A 17,243-nucleotide genomic window follows, 5' to 3' on the forward strand; every position below is an offset into this window, starting at 1 on the left:
TCATTACTGCCAAACCAAGTGAGCAAATACATGCGGCAGCCAAATAGAGAAGGCCCTGTGGAGCCAGCGCTACCTCCCACATACACATGCATGGCAGAGTCTTTATAATGAAGCCTGAACTTTAATCACGAGGTGAATATATCCCCCACCCCACCACCACCCCACCCCAGCCAGATCAAACACTCTTGCGTGCGCAGATGCTTCAGAATCGTGCATCGCACAAGCTTTACCCACCTCACTAGGTTTTCATTGTCACCAGGGCCCTTGCAAGTGGTGCACTCGGTCCGCGTGTCATCAGCTTTGGGCTTTTTCTGCAGAGTCGACTGCCTCTGTCTGCGCTCCCGCGGTGACGGTTCCTATGGAAACGCAAGCTATTAGAGACGACCGCCGTGTGTGTGTGTGTGTGTGTGTGTGTGTGTGTTTGAATGAAGCTGGAGAGTGGAGAGGGCTGAGATTGCTGTGTAAACATACACAAGCTGTCTTCCTTCATCACGCTCTCTAAATATTAGAAGTAGATGAAGGAGATGAAGGAGTGCAGGGCGAGGAAGTGAAAGCTCACCTCGATCTTCTCCTCTTCGCAGATGGACATTCTCTTCCTCTTCTGGCCTCTGGTTCTCTAGTCAAAGGGAAAATAGAACTTGGTCATAATACAGCACACTGAACAACGCAGCAGTTCTAGAGTGAGATTATTGTATTTAAGATGGTTTTTTAATTCTGAAGAATTCTTCTGATCGGAATTTGAATTGGGTATTTAAAATAATTTAAAATAATCAATTCAAATGGATTTTCACTTAAAAATCCACTGAGAAACAAGTCAGTTGTTTTTTTTTTACTTTACTTAACATCGTTTCCTATTATTGTTTCCATTATTTTTGGAAATTCATTGCCATTAAAAAAATGTATAATAATAATTATCCGCCATTTTAGAATGTCAGTAAAATCTTATACATAATGTTTAAATTAAGATTTATAAGACAATCTACAAATGTCTAGCTGGTCAGTACTATAGTAAGGAGATCTTTTACGTAATGGTTATGCAAGTTATTTTCCACAAGAAAAATAAAAAGGCGTAACTGTGCAGTGCCATGTGATACGAGCTTGCATGAACTATTTAGTTCTTTTGTGCTGCCTCGTGCCAATAATAATGATGCAGAACAGGTTCATTAAATGAGGAAACTGCAGGGGTTCATTAGCTGACAATAAATAAATAAATAAATAAATAAATAAATAAATAAATAAATAAATAATACAACATTAATGTAAAGGAAGGGACTGCATAATCAATCAAAATAACAGTGACTGAAAAAACTGAAATAACAGTGTTTGAAATGTCTTATCAAATCGTAAAAATCTAATCAAAAGCTGCAATTTAAATAAGTATGTAGTCTGTTGCATTATGGGTTTTTATCAATATTACAAATTCTAACACACTTTTATAGTAGGGAAGAAGGCATATCCAGACGTAGGTCAAAGTAAAATAACTGATAAGCTGATATAATGAATTATAAATGTTTCCAAAAGTCCTTAACTTTGCGCTTCAGGGCTTCATTACAAGAAAAAAAAAAAAAAAAATTGCGATGTGATGTTGTTCAAGCCATGTGGCAGTAAGCTGAACAGAACAAAGTTCGCTCTCCTCGAGTAAACAGCTCCCGCAGAGCAGCTGGTGACTTGCGGCTCACTGTAGCAGCTACAGATGTCAAACAGTGGTGCTCCTCTCTAATCCAAATCTCTCATTCATTCCGGCTCTCCCTTGTGTGTCGTAGAGGGATTCAATCCCTTTGTTTAGAGCCCAGACCGGAGCCCCAACCCATTCCCCTCTCTATCCAGATATAAGGCCATTCCGCAATTGGGTCAACCCTGGCTCTTAAATTGGATTTTTGTGAGTGCCATGATCCAAAATTGAGTATTAAACTCATTCTCCACAGAGTCCTCTCCTGTTCACTTAGAGACATTTTTTGTACAGTTTTTCGTGTCTACCATCGGCAGATCAACTCTTCATCTCCATCAGTGGCTGATAAACACAAGAAAAAAAACAACAGCAGCATTGCACGAGTCGAATCAAACGTCTCCACCTTGATACGAACAGGCACATGAGTGTGCCAAGCTGGGTCTTTTTAAAAAGAAAAGAAAAAAACGACAACATATTTAAACAGATTGTGAAAACAATTCCATCTGTCGCCTTTGGCTTGCCACCACACAGCAGATGGAACACTTATCATTATAAATGCTAACTGCTTCCACACTGCCAACTGGCACTTAAATGCCACTGCCACTTCTCCCTCGATGGTGGCACCAAACAAAGGCACTCATTTATTTCATTATTCCTTTATTATGGCAGACTTGATTAAGGTAATCTATTAAAGGATAGATCAGTGGTCCTCCACACAGAGATCCTCCATGTAACGGTAAAGTACTGTAAACGTTGTGAAGGACTGACGTAAACAGTAATCTACACTTGGAGAAGGACAGTCAAGATGACTCTGCTTTAAAAAAAAAAAAACCCTGCTTTTTAATTAATCTTGCAATGCTGCATCTTTAAACACACTGAATCAGTTCCCACATGATTGGAAAAACTATTGGTGCATACATAGGGAGAGTAACAGAGTAGCCTACTGCGGTAAGTCAAAAAGGACTAATGGCTTAAAATCCAGGATATGCAAGTAAATTATAAGGTGATTCATCAGACAAAAAATAGTTTGCTACAAAAACCTATAGGACTAGTTGGCCTAAAGAGCACAGAGGCAAAAGATGAAAACATACAAATAATAAAAAGTAAAATAAAATAAATTCTGATTGCTTAGAAAAGTAATAGTACACCTCTCTTTTAAGTACACCAAAACTTGAAGTATCATGCATGACTGTATCACCAATGGTGAGTTATGCATCAATAGTTTAATACTTACAAAAAAAAGATTTCCAATGCCCTCAGTCTTGCCAATGACAGAGTCTAGAAAAAATCTCAGTGTGTGTCATTCATGAGAGCCATTTCAGTTGTGCAGGAGGGCCGGTATTCAGCGGCAGCAGAAAAGTGCGGCACATTAGTGAAGCCGAACACCACTGGCTTCTGAACAGAGCGATGGCGGGGGGTCGATTAGCTGGCCGTGATAAATCAGAACAAAGCTTTACAAGGGCTTGCCACCGCCACATCGGCTGGTTAAGGGCATTAAAAATGCAAAGCAGAGCTCCTTCAGCTTTATCTGGTAGAGTTTAGCCGGAGCTACAGAAGAGAGAGAAAAATTAAAGCCTTTTAATCCAGCTGCTCTCCACTGAAGCCTTCGCCTGACTTCTGGGCACGCGTCTCAGAGACTAAAGGGAAAACAAATTAACCCTTCCTGGTATACCCAAGCCCACACTCACACGTAAATACAGAAAACAAAAAATCTCACCCTGAAGTCATTCCTTTTACCTTTGTGTGAGCTATTTTAGCAGCCAAGGTGAGTGGCTGCAGTGCTGCAGAAGCAATCTAAACTTGTTCCTTACTTTCTAATTCGATAAAAAAAAAAAAAAAAAAAAAAAAAAAAAAAAAAAAAAAAAAAACTGTCAGGGAAAGGTTTATTGACTAAGCTTTAAAACAAAAGGATGAAAAAGACTAAATGAAGGAGGCCAGGAGAGCATGTCTTTTCTCTGATGCATATCTTTTGTCTTCCTTAAGGGAGCCGGGCTACCGGAGTGCTATCGCAGGATCAGAGAATGCTGGACAGTGATAAGTGGAAGCCATGGAGAGCCTGAAAGACAAGCCCTATCTCAAGTCTGAGAAGACACACACACCTACCCTCACACTTCAATGTGGCACTCTGCCTCAACAGCTAGAGGTAGTGCATGTACAAGTCTGATCATTTAACAGACAAAATATTCACTATGTTAACAGTGAGCTGCCTACAAAGACAGTATTTTAAGACATCAAAGGCGAGCTAACAATAATACACACTTGGCAAAAAAGTCTATTGTCTATTATTGTGTAGCGATGTGTGAAGAACAGCTCATACAGCAGTTTTCCGTTGGTCAGTGCTACAAATATGTGAGACCAACTTGAACCCGTTGTGAAATCTGAGTTGGGGAATCATTATCCCTCATGCAAAATTTCTGGATGCATGGAGAATTACTTAAACATTTTTTATTTATTCTCAGATATCATTTAAAAAGTCTATACTTGCTTGTTCTGCCCAGTGTGTGTCTAAAGACTGTTTCTATGGAAACCAGGAACTTCTAATAGCAGCTGCAATGAAGCAATGACCTTACCTATTGGCAGCTGGCTCTTTTATTTATGGCGGGACTTATTCTGCCAAAATATGTGTTACACTTCCTCCCATTGAGTGAACTTGGTAAATCTTGATACCTATACCAGTCTTTGATATCCTGCTGTCAGTTTAGCAACATGCTAATGTCTAATGTATTTGAATAATTTTAAGGCAAGCAAGACATAGCACAGTATTGTGTTAAAGAGTGTTCCAAATCATTCCCTTCTGAGGCTGAGCTATCTTCCATAGGACCTGCCTTTGTATGGAGTAGTCAGCAAGACATCTTAGAAACAATTCTAAATGCTAATGTTCCATTAAAACTGAAACGCTAGGGAGCAGTTCCAGTGTTTTTTTTTTTACTGATGGCTTAATTACGGCTGTAGCAGTTTCAAGGTGATTTTATTAAGTAATTAAAGATGATAAAGTGTTTCGGTTGTCCATTTCAAAGTAATCAATAATGCTAGCTTTTGTGACCTTCACCGATAACCTCTGCAAAAGCTCAAGAGACTAAAGAACAAGTCAAATATCTACTTTAAGTGATATGAGGAGCAAAGAATCCATTTCAAATCAGTGAATGAAAGTTTCCCCTAAGACAAAAACTAGAGTTAAACCACCAATCAGAGAAAGCTAAACAAAGCTTAAAATGCACTAGTAGACTGAGTCCCTTGAACCAAATAATTCCCATTTTCCAACAACATTTTCCAAAAGAGTTGTAGGTTTCTCTCAGCCATGTTTTCACTGACTTAAGAGCTGAACGAACACATAACTGATTATGTAATGCACTAGTGGTTCTTGGTTAGAAAACTACCTTTATCATTAGTAGAAATCTGTGAAACGCAGCAGAATTGACACCAGCGCTGACTTTGTGTTGGTGGAAAAGGGGTATTAGGAGCCTTCTTTCAAGTATTTTTGAAGTTTTCAAGTTTGTCATTAGTGAACCATTATGATACGCTCATACTCACAGTCCCTCTCACTTGAAGCTTCTTGGGCTCTGGGCTCATTTCTTGAGGGATAAATTTGATTGGCCCCTTGATCTGCCTCCTGGACCTTTTGGTTCCATCTGGTAACGTCTCCATGGCGAAGTCAGCCTCATCACTGCTGGCCTGGTCGCACTCAGAGCACTGCCTGGAAAAGGAAGCGTGAAAGAGAGATAAAGACAAAGGAGTCAGGAATTACTTTGCCTTCATCTGACCTTATTGATTAGTCAATATGGAGAAATCTTTGAGATGAGAGAGTGGCTTTTATCGGAAGCAGATGTGTCGTATTCATTCAAACAAAAGTGTTGTTAAAATATCCTGCAAAAAAGCATAAAAAATTTAAGGAACAGCCAGATTCTTTAGTATGAGCAAAATATTTTTGAGTAAACAGTATTACTGACTCAGGGGCAGGCAGTTGCCAGTAATTAGGTATGTTTTGGGCCCCTCCCCCGACAATTTTATCTTTCAAATGCTTTCTAATTTCCATCCAGCACTTTCTTATTCATGGAATTAATGAATTACTTGAATCAGCAGTTAAAGCATTGGGCTCAGTGTGACAAATAAACAAAACACAAACACTCACACGCGCAACCGTGAAGCTCCACATACATTTTCATAGTGACAGTTAGTATAACCTTATGAAAGTGAACATGAAGCACTGCAAGTGGAATACTGCACTCAGCATTTGAAACAGCATCTATATTTTGCTATAGATACTTAAAAAAATAGAGCTGTGAACTTGTTAATTTAGTAATTAATTATAACACAAAATGTGAAACAATTCCTGCAATTAATCATGCTCCCTGACCCACATATAAATCTGATTTATTTATTAGCATGCAATTGGATTAAAATTTTTGCTACACTAAAAGCTCATTAAAAAAAAAAAGGAATTGCTTATAAATCATTTAGTTGTTTCTTCATCAGCAGGGATTCCTAAAATTGGGTGAGATGAAGATTTGAAACTAATATTTCAACAATTGATATTTTAGTAATTTGATTTCTGATGTTGGTTTGTGTTTTCTAATGACAAGCAAGTAAATAATTCAATATTTTCTAAATATCTTTACAAATGAGTCTTTAATTTTCGTGTTTTTATAAACTTAGTTTAAGTGATACCCTTTTACAATTATAAGCCGGTCATGAATATTAGCAACCCTGCTCAAGAAATGTCAGCACTTCCAGAAGTTAGTTTGACCACATTTTAATTCCATCTGCCATTCGTGATCTCACCAGTAGCTGTTTTTGGTCTTCTTCGGCATGCGTGTGAGAGGCGGGTCCAGACAGCCCAGGTGGTAATGCAGCTTACAGGTGTCACACAGCAATAAAAGATGCTGGTCTTGGTTTTTCTTACAGATCCCACAGCTGCACAGAACACAAAATTGTTTCTTATTTACAGTACACAACCACATTTAAAAAAAAAATTATTTTATTTTTTTTAAGGAAAGGTATCTTTTTGCACATTTTTCTCTCTTTCAGTGAATCATTTATGAACTCTAGGCCATGTCATGACTGATGCCGGGCACAGTGCTGGCACCCTTTAACGGCTGCAAGCTAACCTGTAGAGCATAGCTGGGAGGTTTGATGCCTTCCCTGGAGAACCTCCCTCTTTCTTGCTCGGCTTTCTCTCTTTGGGAGCTTTCAGAACAGCAGGAGAGTTCAGTTTCTGTAAATAAAGCAGAGCACTGAAATTCACTACATCTGAAAATTATTTATTAACAAACAAAAAGCATAATATTAAACTAGACCTTCTTTTTTTTTTTTTTTTTTTTTCAGGGCAGTGCTATACAGTTGATGTGATCTTGGAATGCAAATGGAGATACCCCTCGAAAAAAAAATAAATTAAGAGAAAAAAAAAAGTGCTCAGAGCAAGAACAACATTTTCGATTTACATCATTACTGTTCAATCAAAAATATTTTGTCCCTGAGCATTTTGAAAATGTTTGCTTGTTTATTATATATATATATATATATATATGTCAATGTTGTGTGAAGGATTTTCTGTCTTCCCCTCTACAGCTGCATTTAAAAAAAAAATTGAATATTATGGAAAAGTTTTTTTTATTTTTGTAATTGAAAAAAAAAAATGTATGTATATATATATATATATATATATATATATATATATATATATATATATATATATATATATATATATTCTTATATTCTAGATTCATTGCACACAAACTGAAATATTTCAAGAGTTTTTTTTTATTATTATTATTTTTATTTTTTTATTCTGATGGTTATGACTTACAGCTTAGGAAAATAAAAATTTAAGTATGTCAAAAAAATTTAATATTTTCTTAAAGATAAATGAAAAAAAAGATTTAAAAAATAGAAAAGTTTAAGATCTCTTAAGCAGGTTCAATTATGCACTCAATACTTGGTTGTGGCTCCTTTTGCACAAATGACTGCTTCAATGCAGCGTGGCATGGAGGCGATCAGCCTGTGGCACTGCTGAGGTGTTATTGAAGCCCAGGTTGCTTTGATAGTGGCCTTCAGCTTCTCTGTATCGTTTGTCAGATGTTACTAATCTTCCTCTTCACAATACTTCATAAATTATCTGTGAGGTTCAAGTCAGGCATGTTGGATGGCCAATCAAGCACAGTTATATCATGGTCAGCAAACCACTGGGAAGTGGTTTTGGCACTGTGGGCAGGTGCTAAAGTTCTGCTGCAAAATGAAATCAGCATCTCCATAAAGCTTGTCAGCAGATGGAAGCATAAAGTGCTCCAAAATCTCCTGGTAGATGGCTGCATTGACGTTGGACTTGATAAAACACAATGGACCAACACCAGCAGAAGTCACAGCACCCAAATCATCACTGACTTTGGAAACTTCACACTGGACTTCATGCAGCTTGGATTCTGTGCCTCTCCGTCTTCATCCAGACTCCAGACCCCAGGTGAAATGCCTCTGACGTTTTTTTTTTTTTTTTTTTTTTTTTTGTAGTTTGGTTCTAGGAATGTGACAGGTGTAGCCCTTTTCCTGAAGATGTCTGAGTGTGGTGACTCATGATGTGCTGACTCCAGCTTCAGTCCAGTTCTTGTGAAGCTCTCCCAAGTTCTTGAATCAGCTTTTTTCTAACAATCTTCCCAAGGCTGTGGTCATCCCTGTTGCTTGTGAACCTTTTCCTACCACACTTTATCCTTCCAGTCAACTTTCTATGAATATATTTTGATACAGCACTCTGTGATGCTCAAAATGAATCAAATTAATCAAGCTAATAGCTTTGATCATGGTTATGATGCATCACATAAAGCACCCTCACCCCTTTAATTGTGCAAATACAAGGAAAAATACACTATAAACTCAATATGATTTTTTTTTTTTTTTTTTTTTGGCCAAACAAAGTCACTTGACAGTTTAGCCAGTACACTGATGTTTATTTTTAGTGACAATATCACTTTGCATTTATATCTAAAGGGAAATTAAAGAAAGGGTGCGCTAGATCTTACAGACACCTAGAGGAGGTGACTGTGTGATTTTCATTTCACAAAGCAACACATTTTATGAGTTATCTATAACAGTAATATAATGTAAATAAGTTCAATTACAAGCTTCTAATAAAGTTACTACTAGAGATCCTTTGATGGGTTTGGAGAGGGGATAGTGGCCAGAAAAAAAAAAAAAAAAAAGTTTTATATTTTCTGTCTATACATCTGAGCTTCATCTTTTCTATCTGGGTTAATTTGAAAAAAAAAAAAAAAAAAAAAATCTAATAGGATCTGGTTGCACAGCAACACAGAGCAGCTTCTCTCCAGAGGCTTTCTAATCTGAGTGAGCTCAGTTCAGTTTGCCCATGGTGACTGCACCACAGGCATTATAACAGGCAGGAGAGCTGAGCCAGGAGATGCCAGGTCTGACGTCTGGTAAGCTTTGGGTTACTGTGGACAGTCCCGCCTCTCCACACTATTTCAGTGGGAATATTTTTTGGAGTAAGGTGTTTGTCTAAGATCAAAAAAAAAAAAAAAAAAAAAACACCTCACAAAACAGTTGAGCAGGTGGTTGGCCATCTGCTGAGGGAGCAAGGCAGACTTTGCAGTCTTGCAGAGATTGTGAAGAATCCCAATGGTACTGTGAGAGGGGTCGAGAGGGGTTTGATATCATTGTTAAAGCAACTAAAGGACATAAAAGTATAAAATCTTTGCAAAAAAATGAAATAAAACTAAGATACAGATTGTGTTGCTCATACAAGAGAAAACTGTCCAATTAGGCATCATACCAACAGCAAAAACAACATTAATTTTCTGTAATTTAATGCTGTAAGGTAACAACAAAAGGTATAGTATTATTAAAATTTAGAAGATAATTTTATGACAACAAATTACTTGCTGCATACAAGTTTGCAACAGTCATAAGATCCTTCTGCTACAAAAGACGTTCTCATACCCTTTTCAAAGTGCACTAGTGAGAGTCCTCCCTCATCCAGGGTGGCACGAGAGACAAGACCCTCTCCTGAGATCATCAATAATTTGAGGGTTATGTGCAGACGCCAATGACTGATAGGGAACGAAAATGTAGTAGATAGATGACACAAAGGAGCAGGGCTCCTTGACTGATGTTGCTACTTGAGCGGTGCGGGTTTTCTAATTATGTGATTTATGACCATCATTGCAGATTCAATGGCTCACTCTTTTCCAGACCACTCGGCTCTCCTCGCCTCCTTCTACCTTCTCGCTCTATTATTGCGGCATTTATCTGCCAAGAGGACATTTTAAGAGATCCTTTTAATTAACCATCTTACACACTCTCTAAGCCGGGTAACTGGTTATTCAGTGCAAATTAAGTTTTAAACAAGTGTGCATGGGTGCATACAAATGGGCGCCTTTTAAACGACGCTATCTCAAAAGTGAGATAACGATGTAAGCGGCAGTTCAGATTGTTGCGGTTTTAGGTTATCACAAGGAATTGTGGAGTCTCCTCTTTATTCCAGGCAGGCATCTCATCAAATTCACTCTTGCTGGGTGTAACATATTGATTAAAAAGGTGACAAAACACAGATGACTGGCGTACCTCCTCAGTGACAAACTCTCACTCTGAAGCCATGCTGTAAGTGTGTGTCTCTGGCCTTTCAGCTTGGGCTTTTTACCACTACACAAATTCTACACATGCAGAATATGCATGAAATTGAGCAATGTTTCACTCCGACAAAGAGGATAAACTTTTTGACAAACTTTTTGATTGTTTTAAAACCCACAATCCTAACAATTCCTTTCACGGTTGCTGTTGCCAAAGACATTTTTTGTTTCTGCGCATATCCTGCTAAATGGTATTCTAAGAACAGACTGTTATTTAGACAAAATGAGAGATCTACAGAACATTTCAGACTTTCACATTTTCCCACTCATTAAGTGACCATCACCCATGGCGATGCACTTTGGTGATGTGGTTGCCATAGTGAGCAGGGGAGAGGTTTTCAGCTTTTAGCTACAGAGTCAGGTCTGAGTGCATGGCCGATGACAGGTCAATCAGTTAGCGCAAATGAAAGAATTTCGCAAACAAGAGGCCCATTACAGTGAAGAGAATTACCTCAACGCTGTCTACCCTGTGGGGTGCTGCCTACAATCTAGATTCCTTTCAATCACAGCTCATTACCCGGGTGCAAAAAATCCTGGGAGAAGATCTTTTGCTCTCTTTCCCCTTTGAAGTCAAAAACGAATTCTGCAAACAATATGCTCCTCTCGCTAGATCCACATGACATGACTTGGTACCCAAAATGTCCAAAACACAGAGAAAACCTGTGAAAGATATCTATTAGCCAAAAAGATGTCGACTCAAATCACTTGACACTTAATTAAAGAAAGGTTAATTAGCTATAATGCACAAGCTCTCAAAACACGAGCCAGATGTACTCTGCAGACATAAATTTACAACATTAATGCCTATTAAAGGTGTCATATGATGTTGCTAAAAAGAACATTATTTTGTGTATTTGGTGTAATTAATGTTTTTGTGGTTTAAGGTTTTTAAAAAAAACAATTATTTTCCACAATGTACATTATTGTTTCTCCTCTATGCCCCGCCTTCTGAAACACGTAGATTTTTACAAGGCTCATCGTTCTGAAAAGTGAGGTGTGCGGTGATTGTCCAGCTATCCAGTGCGCTGTGATTGGCCAAATGTTTCAAGTGTCTGATGGAAATGCTTTGCCCCTCAACATATACTGTTTTGACGTGTCCCGGTTGGGGGTTGCGGCAACCACATGTGACACTGGACCACGCCCATGAAGCCGTTTGACCGACATGTTTCGGGGCATGGAAATGTCACCATAATAATAGACAGGTGTGTAAAACTCTCAGACGTACACTATGTTAAAAATTCTATGCCACGAACTTTAAATATTTCACATACTTTTGAAAATCCAGCATTTAGTTGATCCTGATAAGTGCTCATTGCCACCATTGTCAACACGATAGCTTTCTTTTTTTTGTGAGGGGGTTCGGCGTCACGGTATCTTTGTTTCTAGGCAGAACGTTAAACAATACAACACACGTCTCACGGAAATCCTGTATAATTCAACCAATAAATTGACGTATTCAAAACTCCTGAAGTGTTTCCACTTTTTCTGTTCCATATGCATTAGACTTTCAGCCAACGGTCTATGGACGTGACGTCTGAGGCTAAGACTATGCTTTTGATGTCACAAACACAAATGATGGAGTGCACTTTGCCAATAGTTAAACTGAAAACATTAGCCAATTATTACATGTCATTTCAGAGTAGCTGCTTTCACGTTAAGAGAATACATTTTCTGAGGTGAATTTATAGGCCATTACTCCGGTCTTCAGTGCCACATGATTCTTCAGTAATCATTCAAATAAGCTGATCTGCTGCTCCAGAAACATTTTGTATTATTATAAATACTGAAAAGGTTGTGCTGCTTAATATTTTTGTTAAAATCATGTTTGTTTTTGTTTATTTTTTATTTTTTTAGTTTAGCATTTGAAATTTACAACAGTATAAAATAAATAAATACAATCAGTTGTACCATTGTAACTGTTTACTTCCATTTTGATCAATTTAATGTGTCCTTGCTGAAATTAATATTTAGCGTATGTAGTTTAACTAAAAAGGGGCAGGGAACAAAACTGTGTTCAAAGAGTATAAACAAAAACAAATAAATCAATCAGTTTCAAAAAATTATTGTTTTATTTATTATCCACTAAGATATTTAAATCACTTCAAAAATGCAAAAAAATATATTTTTTTGCTATGTAAATTAAATAGAGACAAACTCTCTGAACAACACACTATGTATGCATTTACATACAGAAGACTTAAAGTAACAAAAACAGTATCTTCAATCTAAAGGTTACTGAGAGCGTAGGAAATAGTTACAGTAAACTTAAAAAAAAAAAAAAAATAAATGAAGAAAAATACAACCCTTGATTTGCATGTGTTTGAATGGAATTCAGAAATATGAAAGTGTAACAAATGTGCCCATCCCAATCTAATCAGTGTGCTTGAAGGAAGCGGTTTGTATCAGGGTGGGCTGTAAGCTCACTGGAGCTGTGATAGATGAGGCGTACAGCTGGATCAAGGATGGGATGGGGTGGACAGAGACAGAATGAAGATGGAAAGGGGAGAGAAAAGATGAGGCGGTTGAAGGTAAGCCATACCTGTCCAAGGATCCCCCCATCATGCTCCATATGGCTTGGCCCTCGGTCCTCAACTGGCCATTGACATTCTGCAGGTCCTCCAGAGACTCACACAGCTGTGGCAGATAAAACCGCAGCAAGGCGAGAGATAAGATAAGAGAAGGACAAGTCGGGCAGCTCAGTCTATCAGCACACACACACACACACACACACACACACACGGACTAATGTGTACAAATTTAAAGGTGTACACAAATCTGAATGGCCAATACATGCATACAGTAAGCTTTGGGTTACTGTGGACAGTCCCGCCTCTCCACACTATTTCAGTGGGAATATTTTTTGGAGTAAGGTGTTTGTCTAAGATCAAAAAAAAAAAAAAAAAAAAAAACACCTCACAAAACAGTTGAGCAGGTGGTTGGCCATCTGCTGAGGGAGCAAGGCAGACTTTGCAGTCTTGCAGAGATTGTGAAGAATCCCAATGGTACTGTGAGAGGGGTCGAGAGGGGTTTGATATCATTGTTAAAGCAACTAAAGGACATAAAAGTATAAAATCTTTGCAAAAAAAATGAAATAAAACTAAGATACAGATTGTGTTGCTCATACAAGAGAAAACTGTCCAATTAGGCATCATACCAACAGCAAAAACAACATTAATTTTCTGTAATTTAATGCTGTAAGGTAACAACAAAAGGTATAGTATTATTAAAATTTAGAAGATAATTTTATGACAACAAATTACTTGCTGCATACAAGTTTGCAACAGTCATAAGATCCTTCTGCTACAAAAGACGTTCTCATACCCTTTTCAAAGTGCACTAGTGAGAGTCCTCCCTCATCCAGGGTGGCACGAGAGACAAGACCCTCTCCTGAGATCATCAATAATTTGAGGGTTATGTGCAGACGCCAATGACTGATAGGGAACGAAAATGTAGTAGATAGATGACACAAAGGAGCAGGGCTCCTTGACTGATGTTGCTACTTGAGCGGTGCGGGTTTTCTAATTATGTGATTTATGACCATCATTGCAGATTCAATGGCTCACTCTTTTCCAGACCACTCGGCTCTCCTCGCCTCCTTCTACCTTCTCGCTCTATTATTGCGGCATTTATCTGCCAAGAGGACATTTTAAGAGATCCTTTTAATTAACCATCTTACACACTCTCTAAGCCGGGTAACTGGTTATTCAGTGCAAATTAAGTTTTAAACAAGTGTGCATGGGTGCATACAAATGGGCGCCTTTTAAACGACGCTATCTCAAAAGTGAGATAACGATGTAAGCGGCAGTTCAGATTGTTGCGGTTTTAGGTTATCACAAGGAATTGTGGAGTCTCCTCTTTATTCCAGGCAGGCATCTCATCAAATTCACTCTTGCTGGGTGTAACATATTGATTAAAAAGGTGACAAAACACAGATGACTGGCGTACCTCCTCAGTGACAAACTCTCACTCTGAAGCCATGCTGTAAGTGTGTGTCTCTGGCCTTTCAGCTTGGGCTTTTTACCACTACACAAATTCTACACATGCAGAATATGCATGAAATTGAGCAATGTTTCACTCCGACAAAGAGGATAAACTTTTTGACAAACTTTTTGATTGTTTTAAAACCCACAATCCTAACAATTCCTTTCACGGTTGCTGTTGCCAAAGACATTTTTTGTTTCTGCGCATATCCTGCTAAATGGTATTCTAAGAACAGACTGTTATTTAGACAAAATGAGAGATCTACAGAACATTTCAGACTTTCACATTTTCCCACTCATTAAGTGACCATCACCCATGGCGATGCACTTTGGTGATGTGGTTGCCATAGTGAGCAGGGGAGAGGTTTTCAGCTTTTAGCTACAGAGTCAGGTCTGAGTGCATGGCCGATGACAGGTCAATCAGTTAGCGCAAATGAAAGAATTTCGCAAACAAGAGGCCCATTACAGTGAAGAGAATTACCTCAACGCTGTCTACCCTGTGGGGTGCTGCCTACAATCTAGATTCCTTTCAATCACAGCTCATTACCCGGGTGCAAAAATCCTGGGAGAAGATCTTTTGCTCTCTTTCCCCTTTGAAGTCAAAAACGAATTCTGCAAACAATATGCTCCTCTCGCTAGATCCACATGACATGACTTGGTACCCAAAATGTCCAAAACACAGAGAAAACCTGTGAAAGATATCTATTAGCCAAAAAGATGTCGACTCAAATCACTTGACACTTAATTAAAGAAAGGTTAATTAGCTATAATGCACAAGCTCTCAAAACACGAGCCAGATGTACTCTGCAGACATAAATTTACAACATTAATGCCTATTAAAGGTGTCATATGATGTTGCTAAAAAGAACATTATTTTGTGTATTTGGTGTAATTAATGTTTTTGTGGTTTAAGGTTTTTAAAAAAAACAATTATTTTCCACAATGTACATTATTGTTTCTCCTCTATGCCCCGCCTTCTGAAACACGTAGATTTTTACAAGGCTCATCGTTCTGAAAAGTGAGGTGTGCGGTGATTGTCCAGCTATCCAGTGCGCTGTGATTGGCCAAATGTTTCAAGTGTCTGATGGAAATGCTTTGCCCCTCAACATATACTGTTTTGACGTGTCCCGGTTGGGGGTTGCGGCAACCACATGTGACACTGGACCACGCCCATGAAGCCGTTTGACCGACATGTTTCGGGGCATGGAAATGTCACCATAATAATAGACAGGTGTGTAAAACTCTCAGACGTACACTATGTTAAAAATTCTATGCCACGAACTTTAAATATTTCACATACTTTTGAAAATCCAGCATTTAGTTGATCCTGATAAGTGCTCATTGCCACCATTGTCAACACGATAGCTTTCTTTTTTTTGTGAGGGGGTTCGGCGTCACGGTATCTTTGTTTCTAGGCAGAACGTTAAACAATACAACACACGTCTCACGGAAATCCTGTATAATTCAACCAATAAATTGACGTATTCAAAACTCCTGAAGTGTTTCCACTTTTTCTGTTCCATATGCATTAGACTTTCAGCCAACGGTCTATGGACGTGACGTCTGAGGCTAAGACTATGCTTTTGATGTCACAAACACAAATGATGGAGTGCACTTTGCCAATAGTTAAACTGAAAACATTAGCCAATTATTACATGTCATTTCAGAGTAGCTGCTTTCACGTTAAGAGAATACATTTTCTGAGGTGAATTTATAGGCCATTACTCCGGTCTTCAGTGCCACATGATTCTTCAGTAATCATTCAAATAAGCTGATCTGCTGCTCCAGAAACATTTTGTATTATTATAAATACTGAAAAGGTTGTGCTGCTTAATATTTTTGTTAAAATCATGTTTGTTTTTGTTTATTTTTTATTTTTTTAGTTTAGCATTTGAAATTTACAACAGTATAAAATAAATAAATACAATCAGTTGTACCATTGTAACTGTTTACTTCCATTTTGATCAATTTAATGTGTCCTTGCTGAAATTAATATTTAGCGTATGTAGTTTAACTAAAAAGGGGCAGGGAACAAAACTGTGTTCAAAGAGTATAAACAAAAACAAATAAATCAATCAGTTTCAAAAAATTATTGTTTTATTTATTATCCACTAAGATATTTAAATCACTTCAAAAATGCAAAAAAAATATATTTTTTTGCTATGTAAATTAAATAGAGACAAACTCTCTGAACAACACACTATGTATGCATTTACATACAGAAGACTTAAAGTAACAAAAACAGTATCTTCAATCTAAAGGTTACTGAGAGCGTAGGAAATAGTTACAGTAAACTTAAAAAAAAAAAAAAATAAATGAAGAAAAATACAACCCTTGATTTGCATGTGTTTGAATGGAATTCAGAAATATGAAAGTGTAACAAATGTGCCCATCCCAATCTAATCAGTGTGCTTGAAGGAAGCGGTTTGTATCAGGGTGGGCTGTAAGCTCACTGGAGCTGTGATAGATGAGGCGTACAGCTGGATCAAGGATGGGATGGGGTGGACAGAGACAGAATGAAGATGGAAAGGGGAGAGAAAAGATGAGGCGGTTGAAGGTAAGCCATACCTGTCCAAGGATCCCCCCCATCATGCTCCATATGGCTTGGCCCTCGGTCCTCAACTGGCCATTGACATTCTGCAGGTCCTCCAGAGACTCACACAGCTGTGGCAGATAAAACCGCAGCAAGGCGAGAGATAAGATAAGAGAAGGACAAGTCGGGCAGCTCAGTCTATCAGCACACACACACACACACACACACACACACACACGGACTAATGTGTACAAATTTAAAGGTGTACACAAATCTGAATGGCCAATACATGCATACGCTTACGGGGTGTTACAAAATTGACTGATTGATTTTAGGCAAACATCAGATGTTACACATCAAAACCCACCCATGCGAAATACAGCATTGCACTTCTTGCATCTGCATCTGTCTCTTTCACAAACACACACACA

The 17,243-nt window shown here is 38.2% G+C and overlaps 1 protein-coding gene across 2 annotated transcripts in view; it reads right to left on the reverse strand.

The window, feature by feature from the left end:
- LOC113070161 (PHD finger protein 14-like) overlaps positions 1-17,243 on the reverse strand; it is an 84,522-nt gene that overhangs the window by 42,766 nt on the left and 24,513 nt on the right. For both annotated transcript variants that reach the window (XM_026243373.1, XM_026243374.1), the window contains exons 11-16: positions 16,848-16,943; positions 6,775-6,881; positions 6,449-6,580; positions 5,201-5,363; positions 560-616; positions 235-356 (exon numbers count right to left, since the gene is read on the reverse strand). In XM_026243373.1, coding sequence (XP_026099158.1) covers positions 235-356; positions 560-616; positions 5,201-5,363; positions 6,449-6,580; positions 6,775-6,881; positions 16,848-16,943 — 677 coding nt within the window. The remainder of the gene's footprint in view (positions 1-234; positions 357-559; positions 617-5,200; positions 5,364-6,448; positions 6,581-6,774; positions 6,882-16,847; positions 16,944-17,243) is intronic.

The sequence above is a fragment of the Carassius auratus genome, unplaced genomic scaffold, assembly GCF_003368295.1.
Source record: "Carassius auratus strain Wakin unplaced genomic scaffold, ASM336829v1 scaf_tig00003137, whole genome shotgun sequence".
NCBI classification, from domain to species: Eukaryota; Metazoa; Chordata; class Actinopteri; order Cypriniformes; family Cyprinidae; genus Carassius; species Carassius auratus.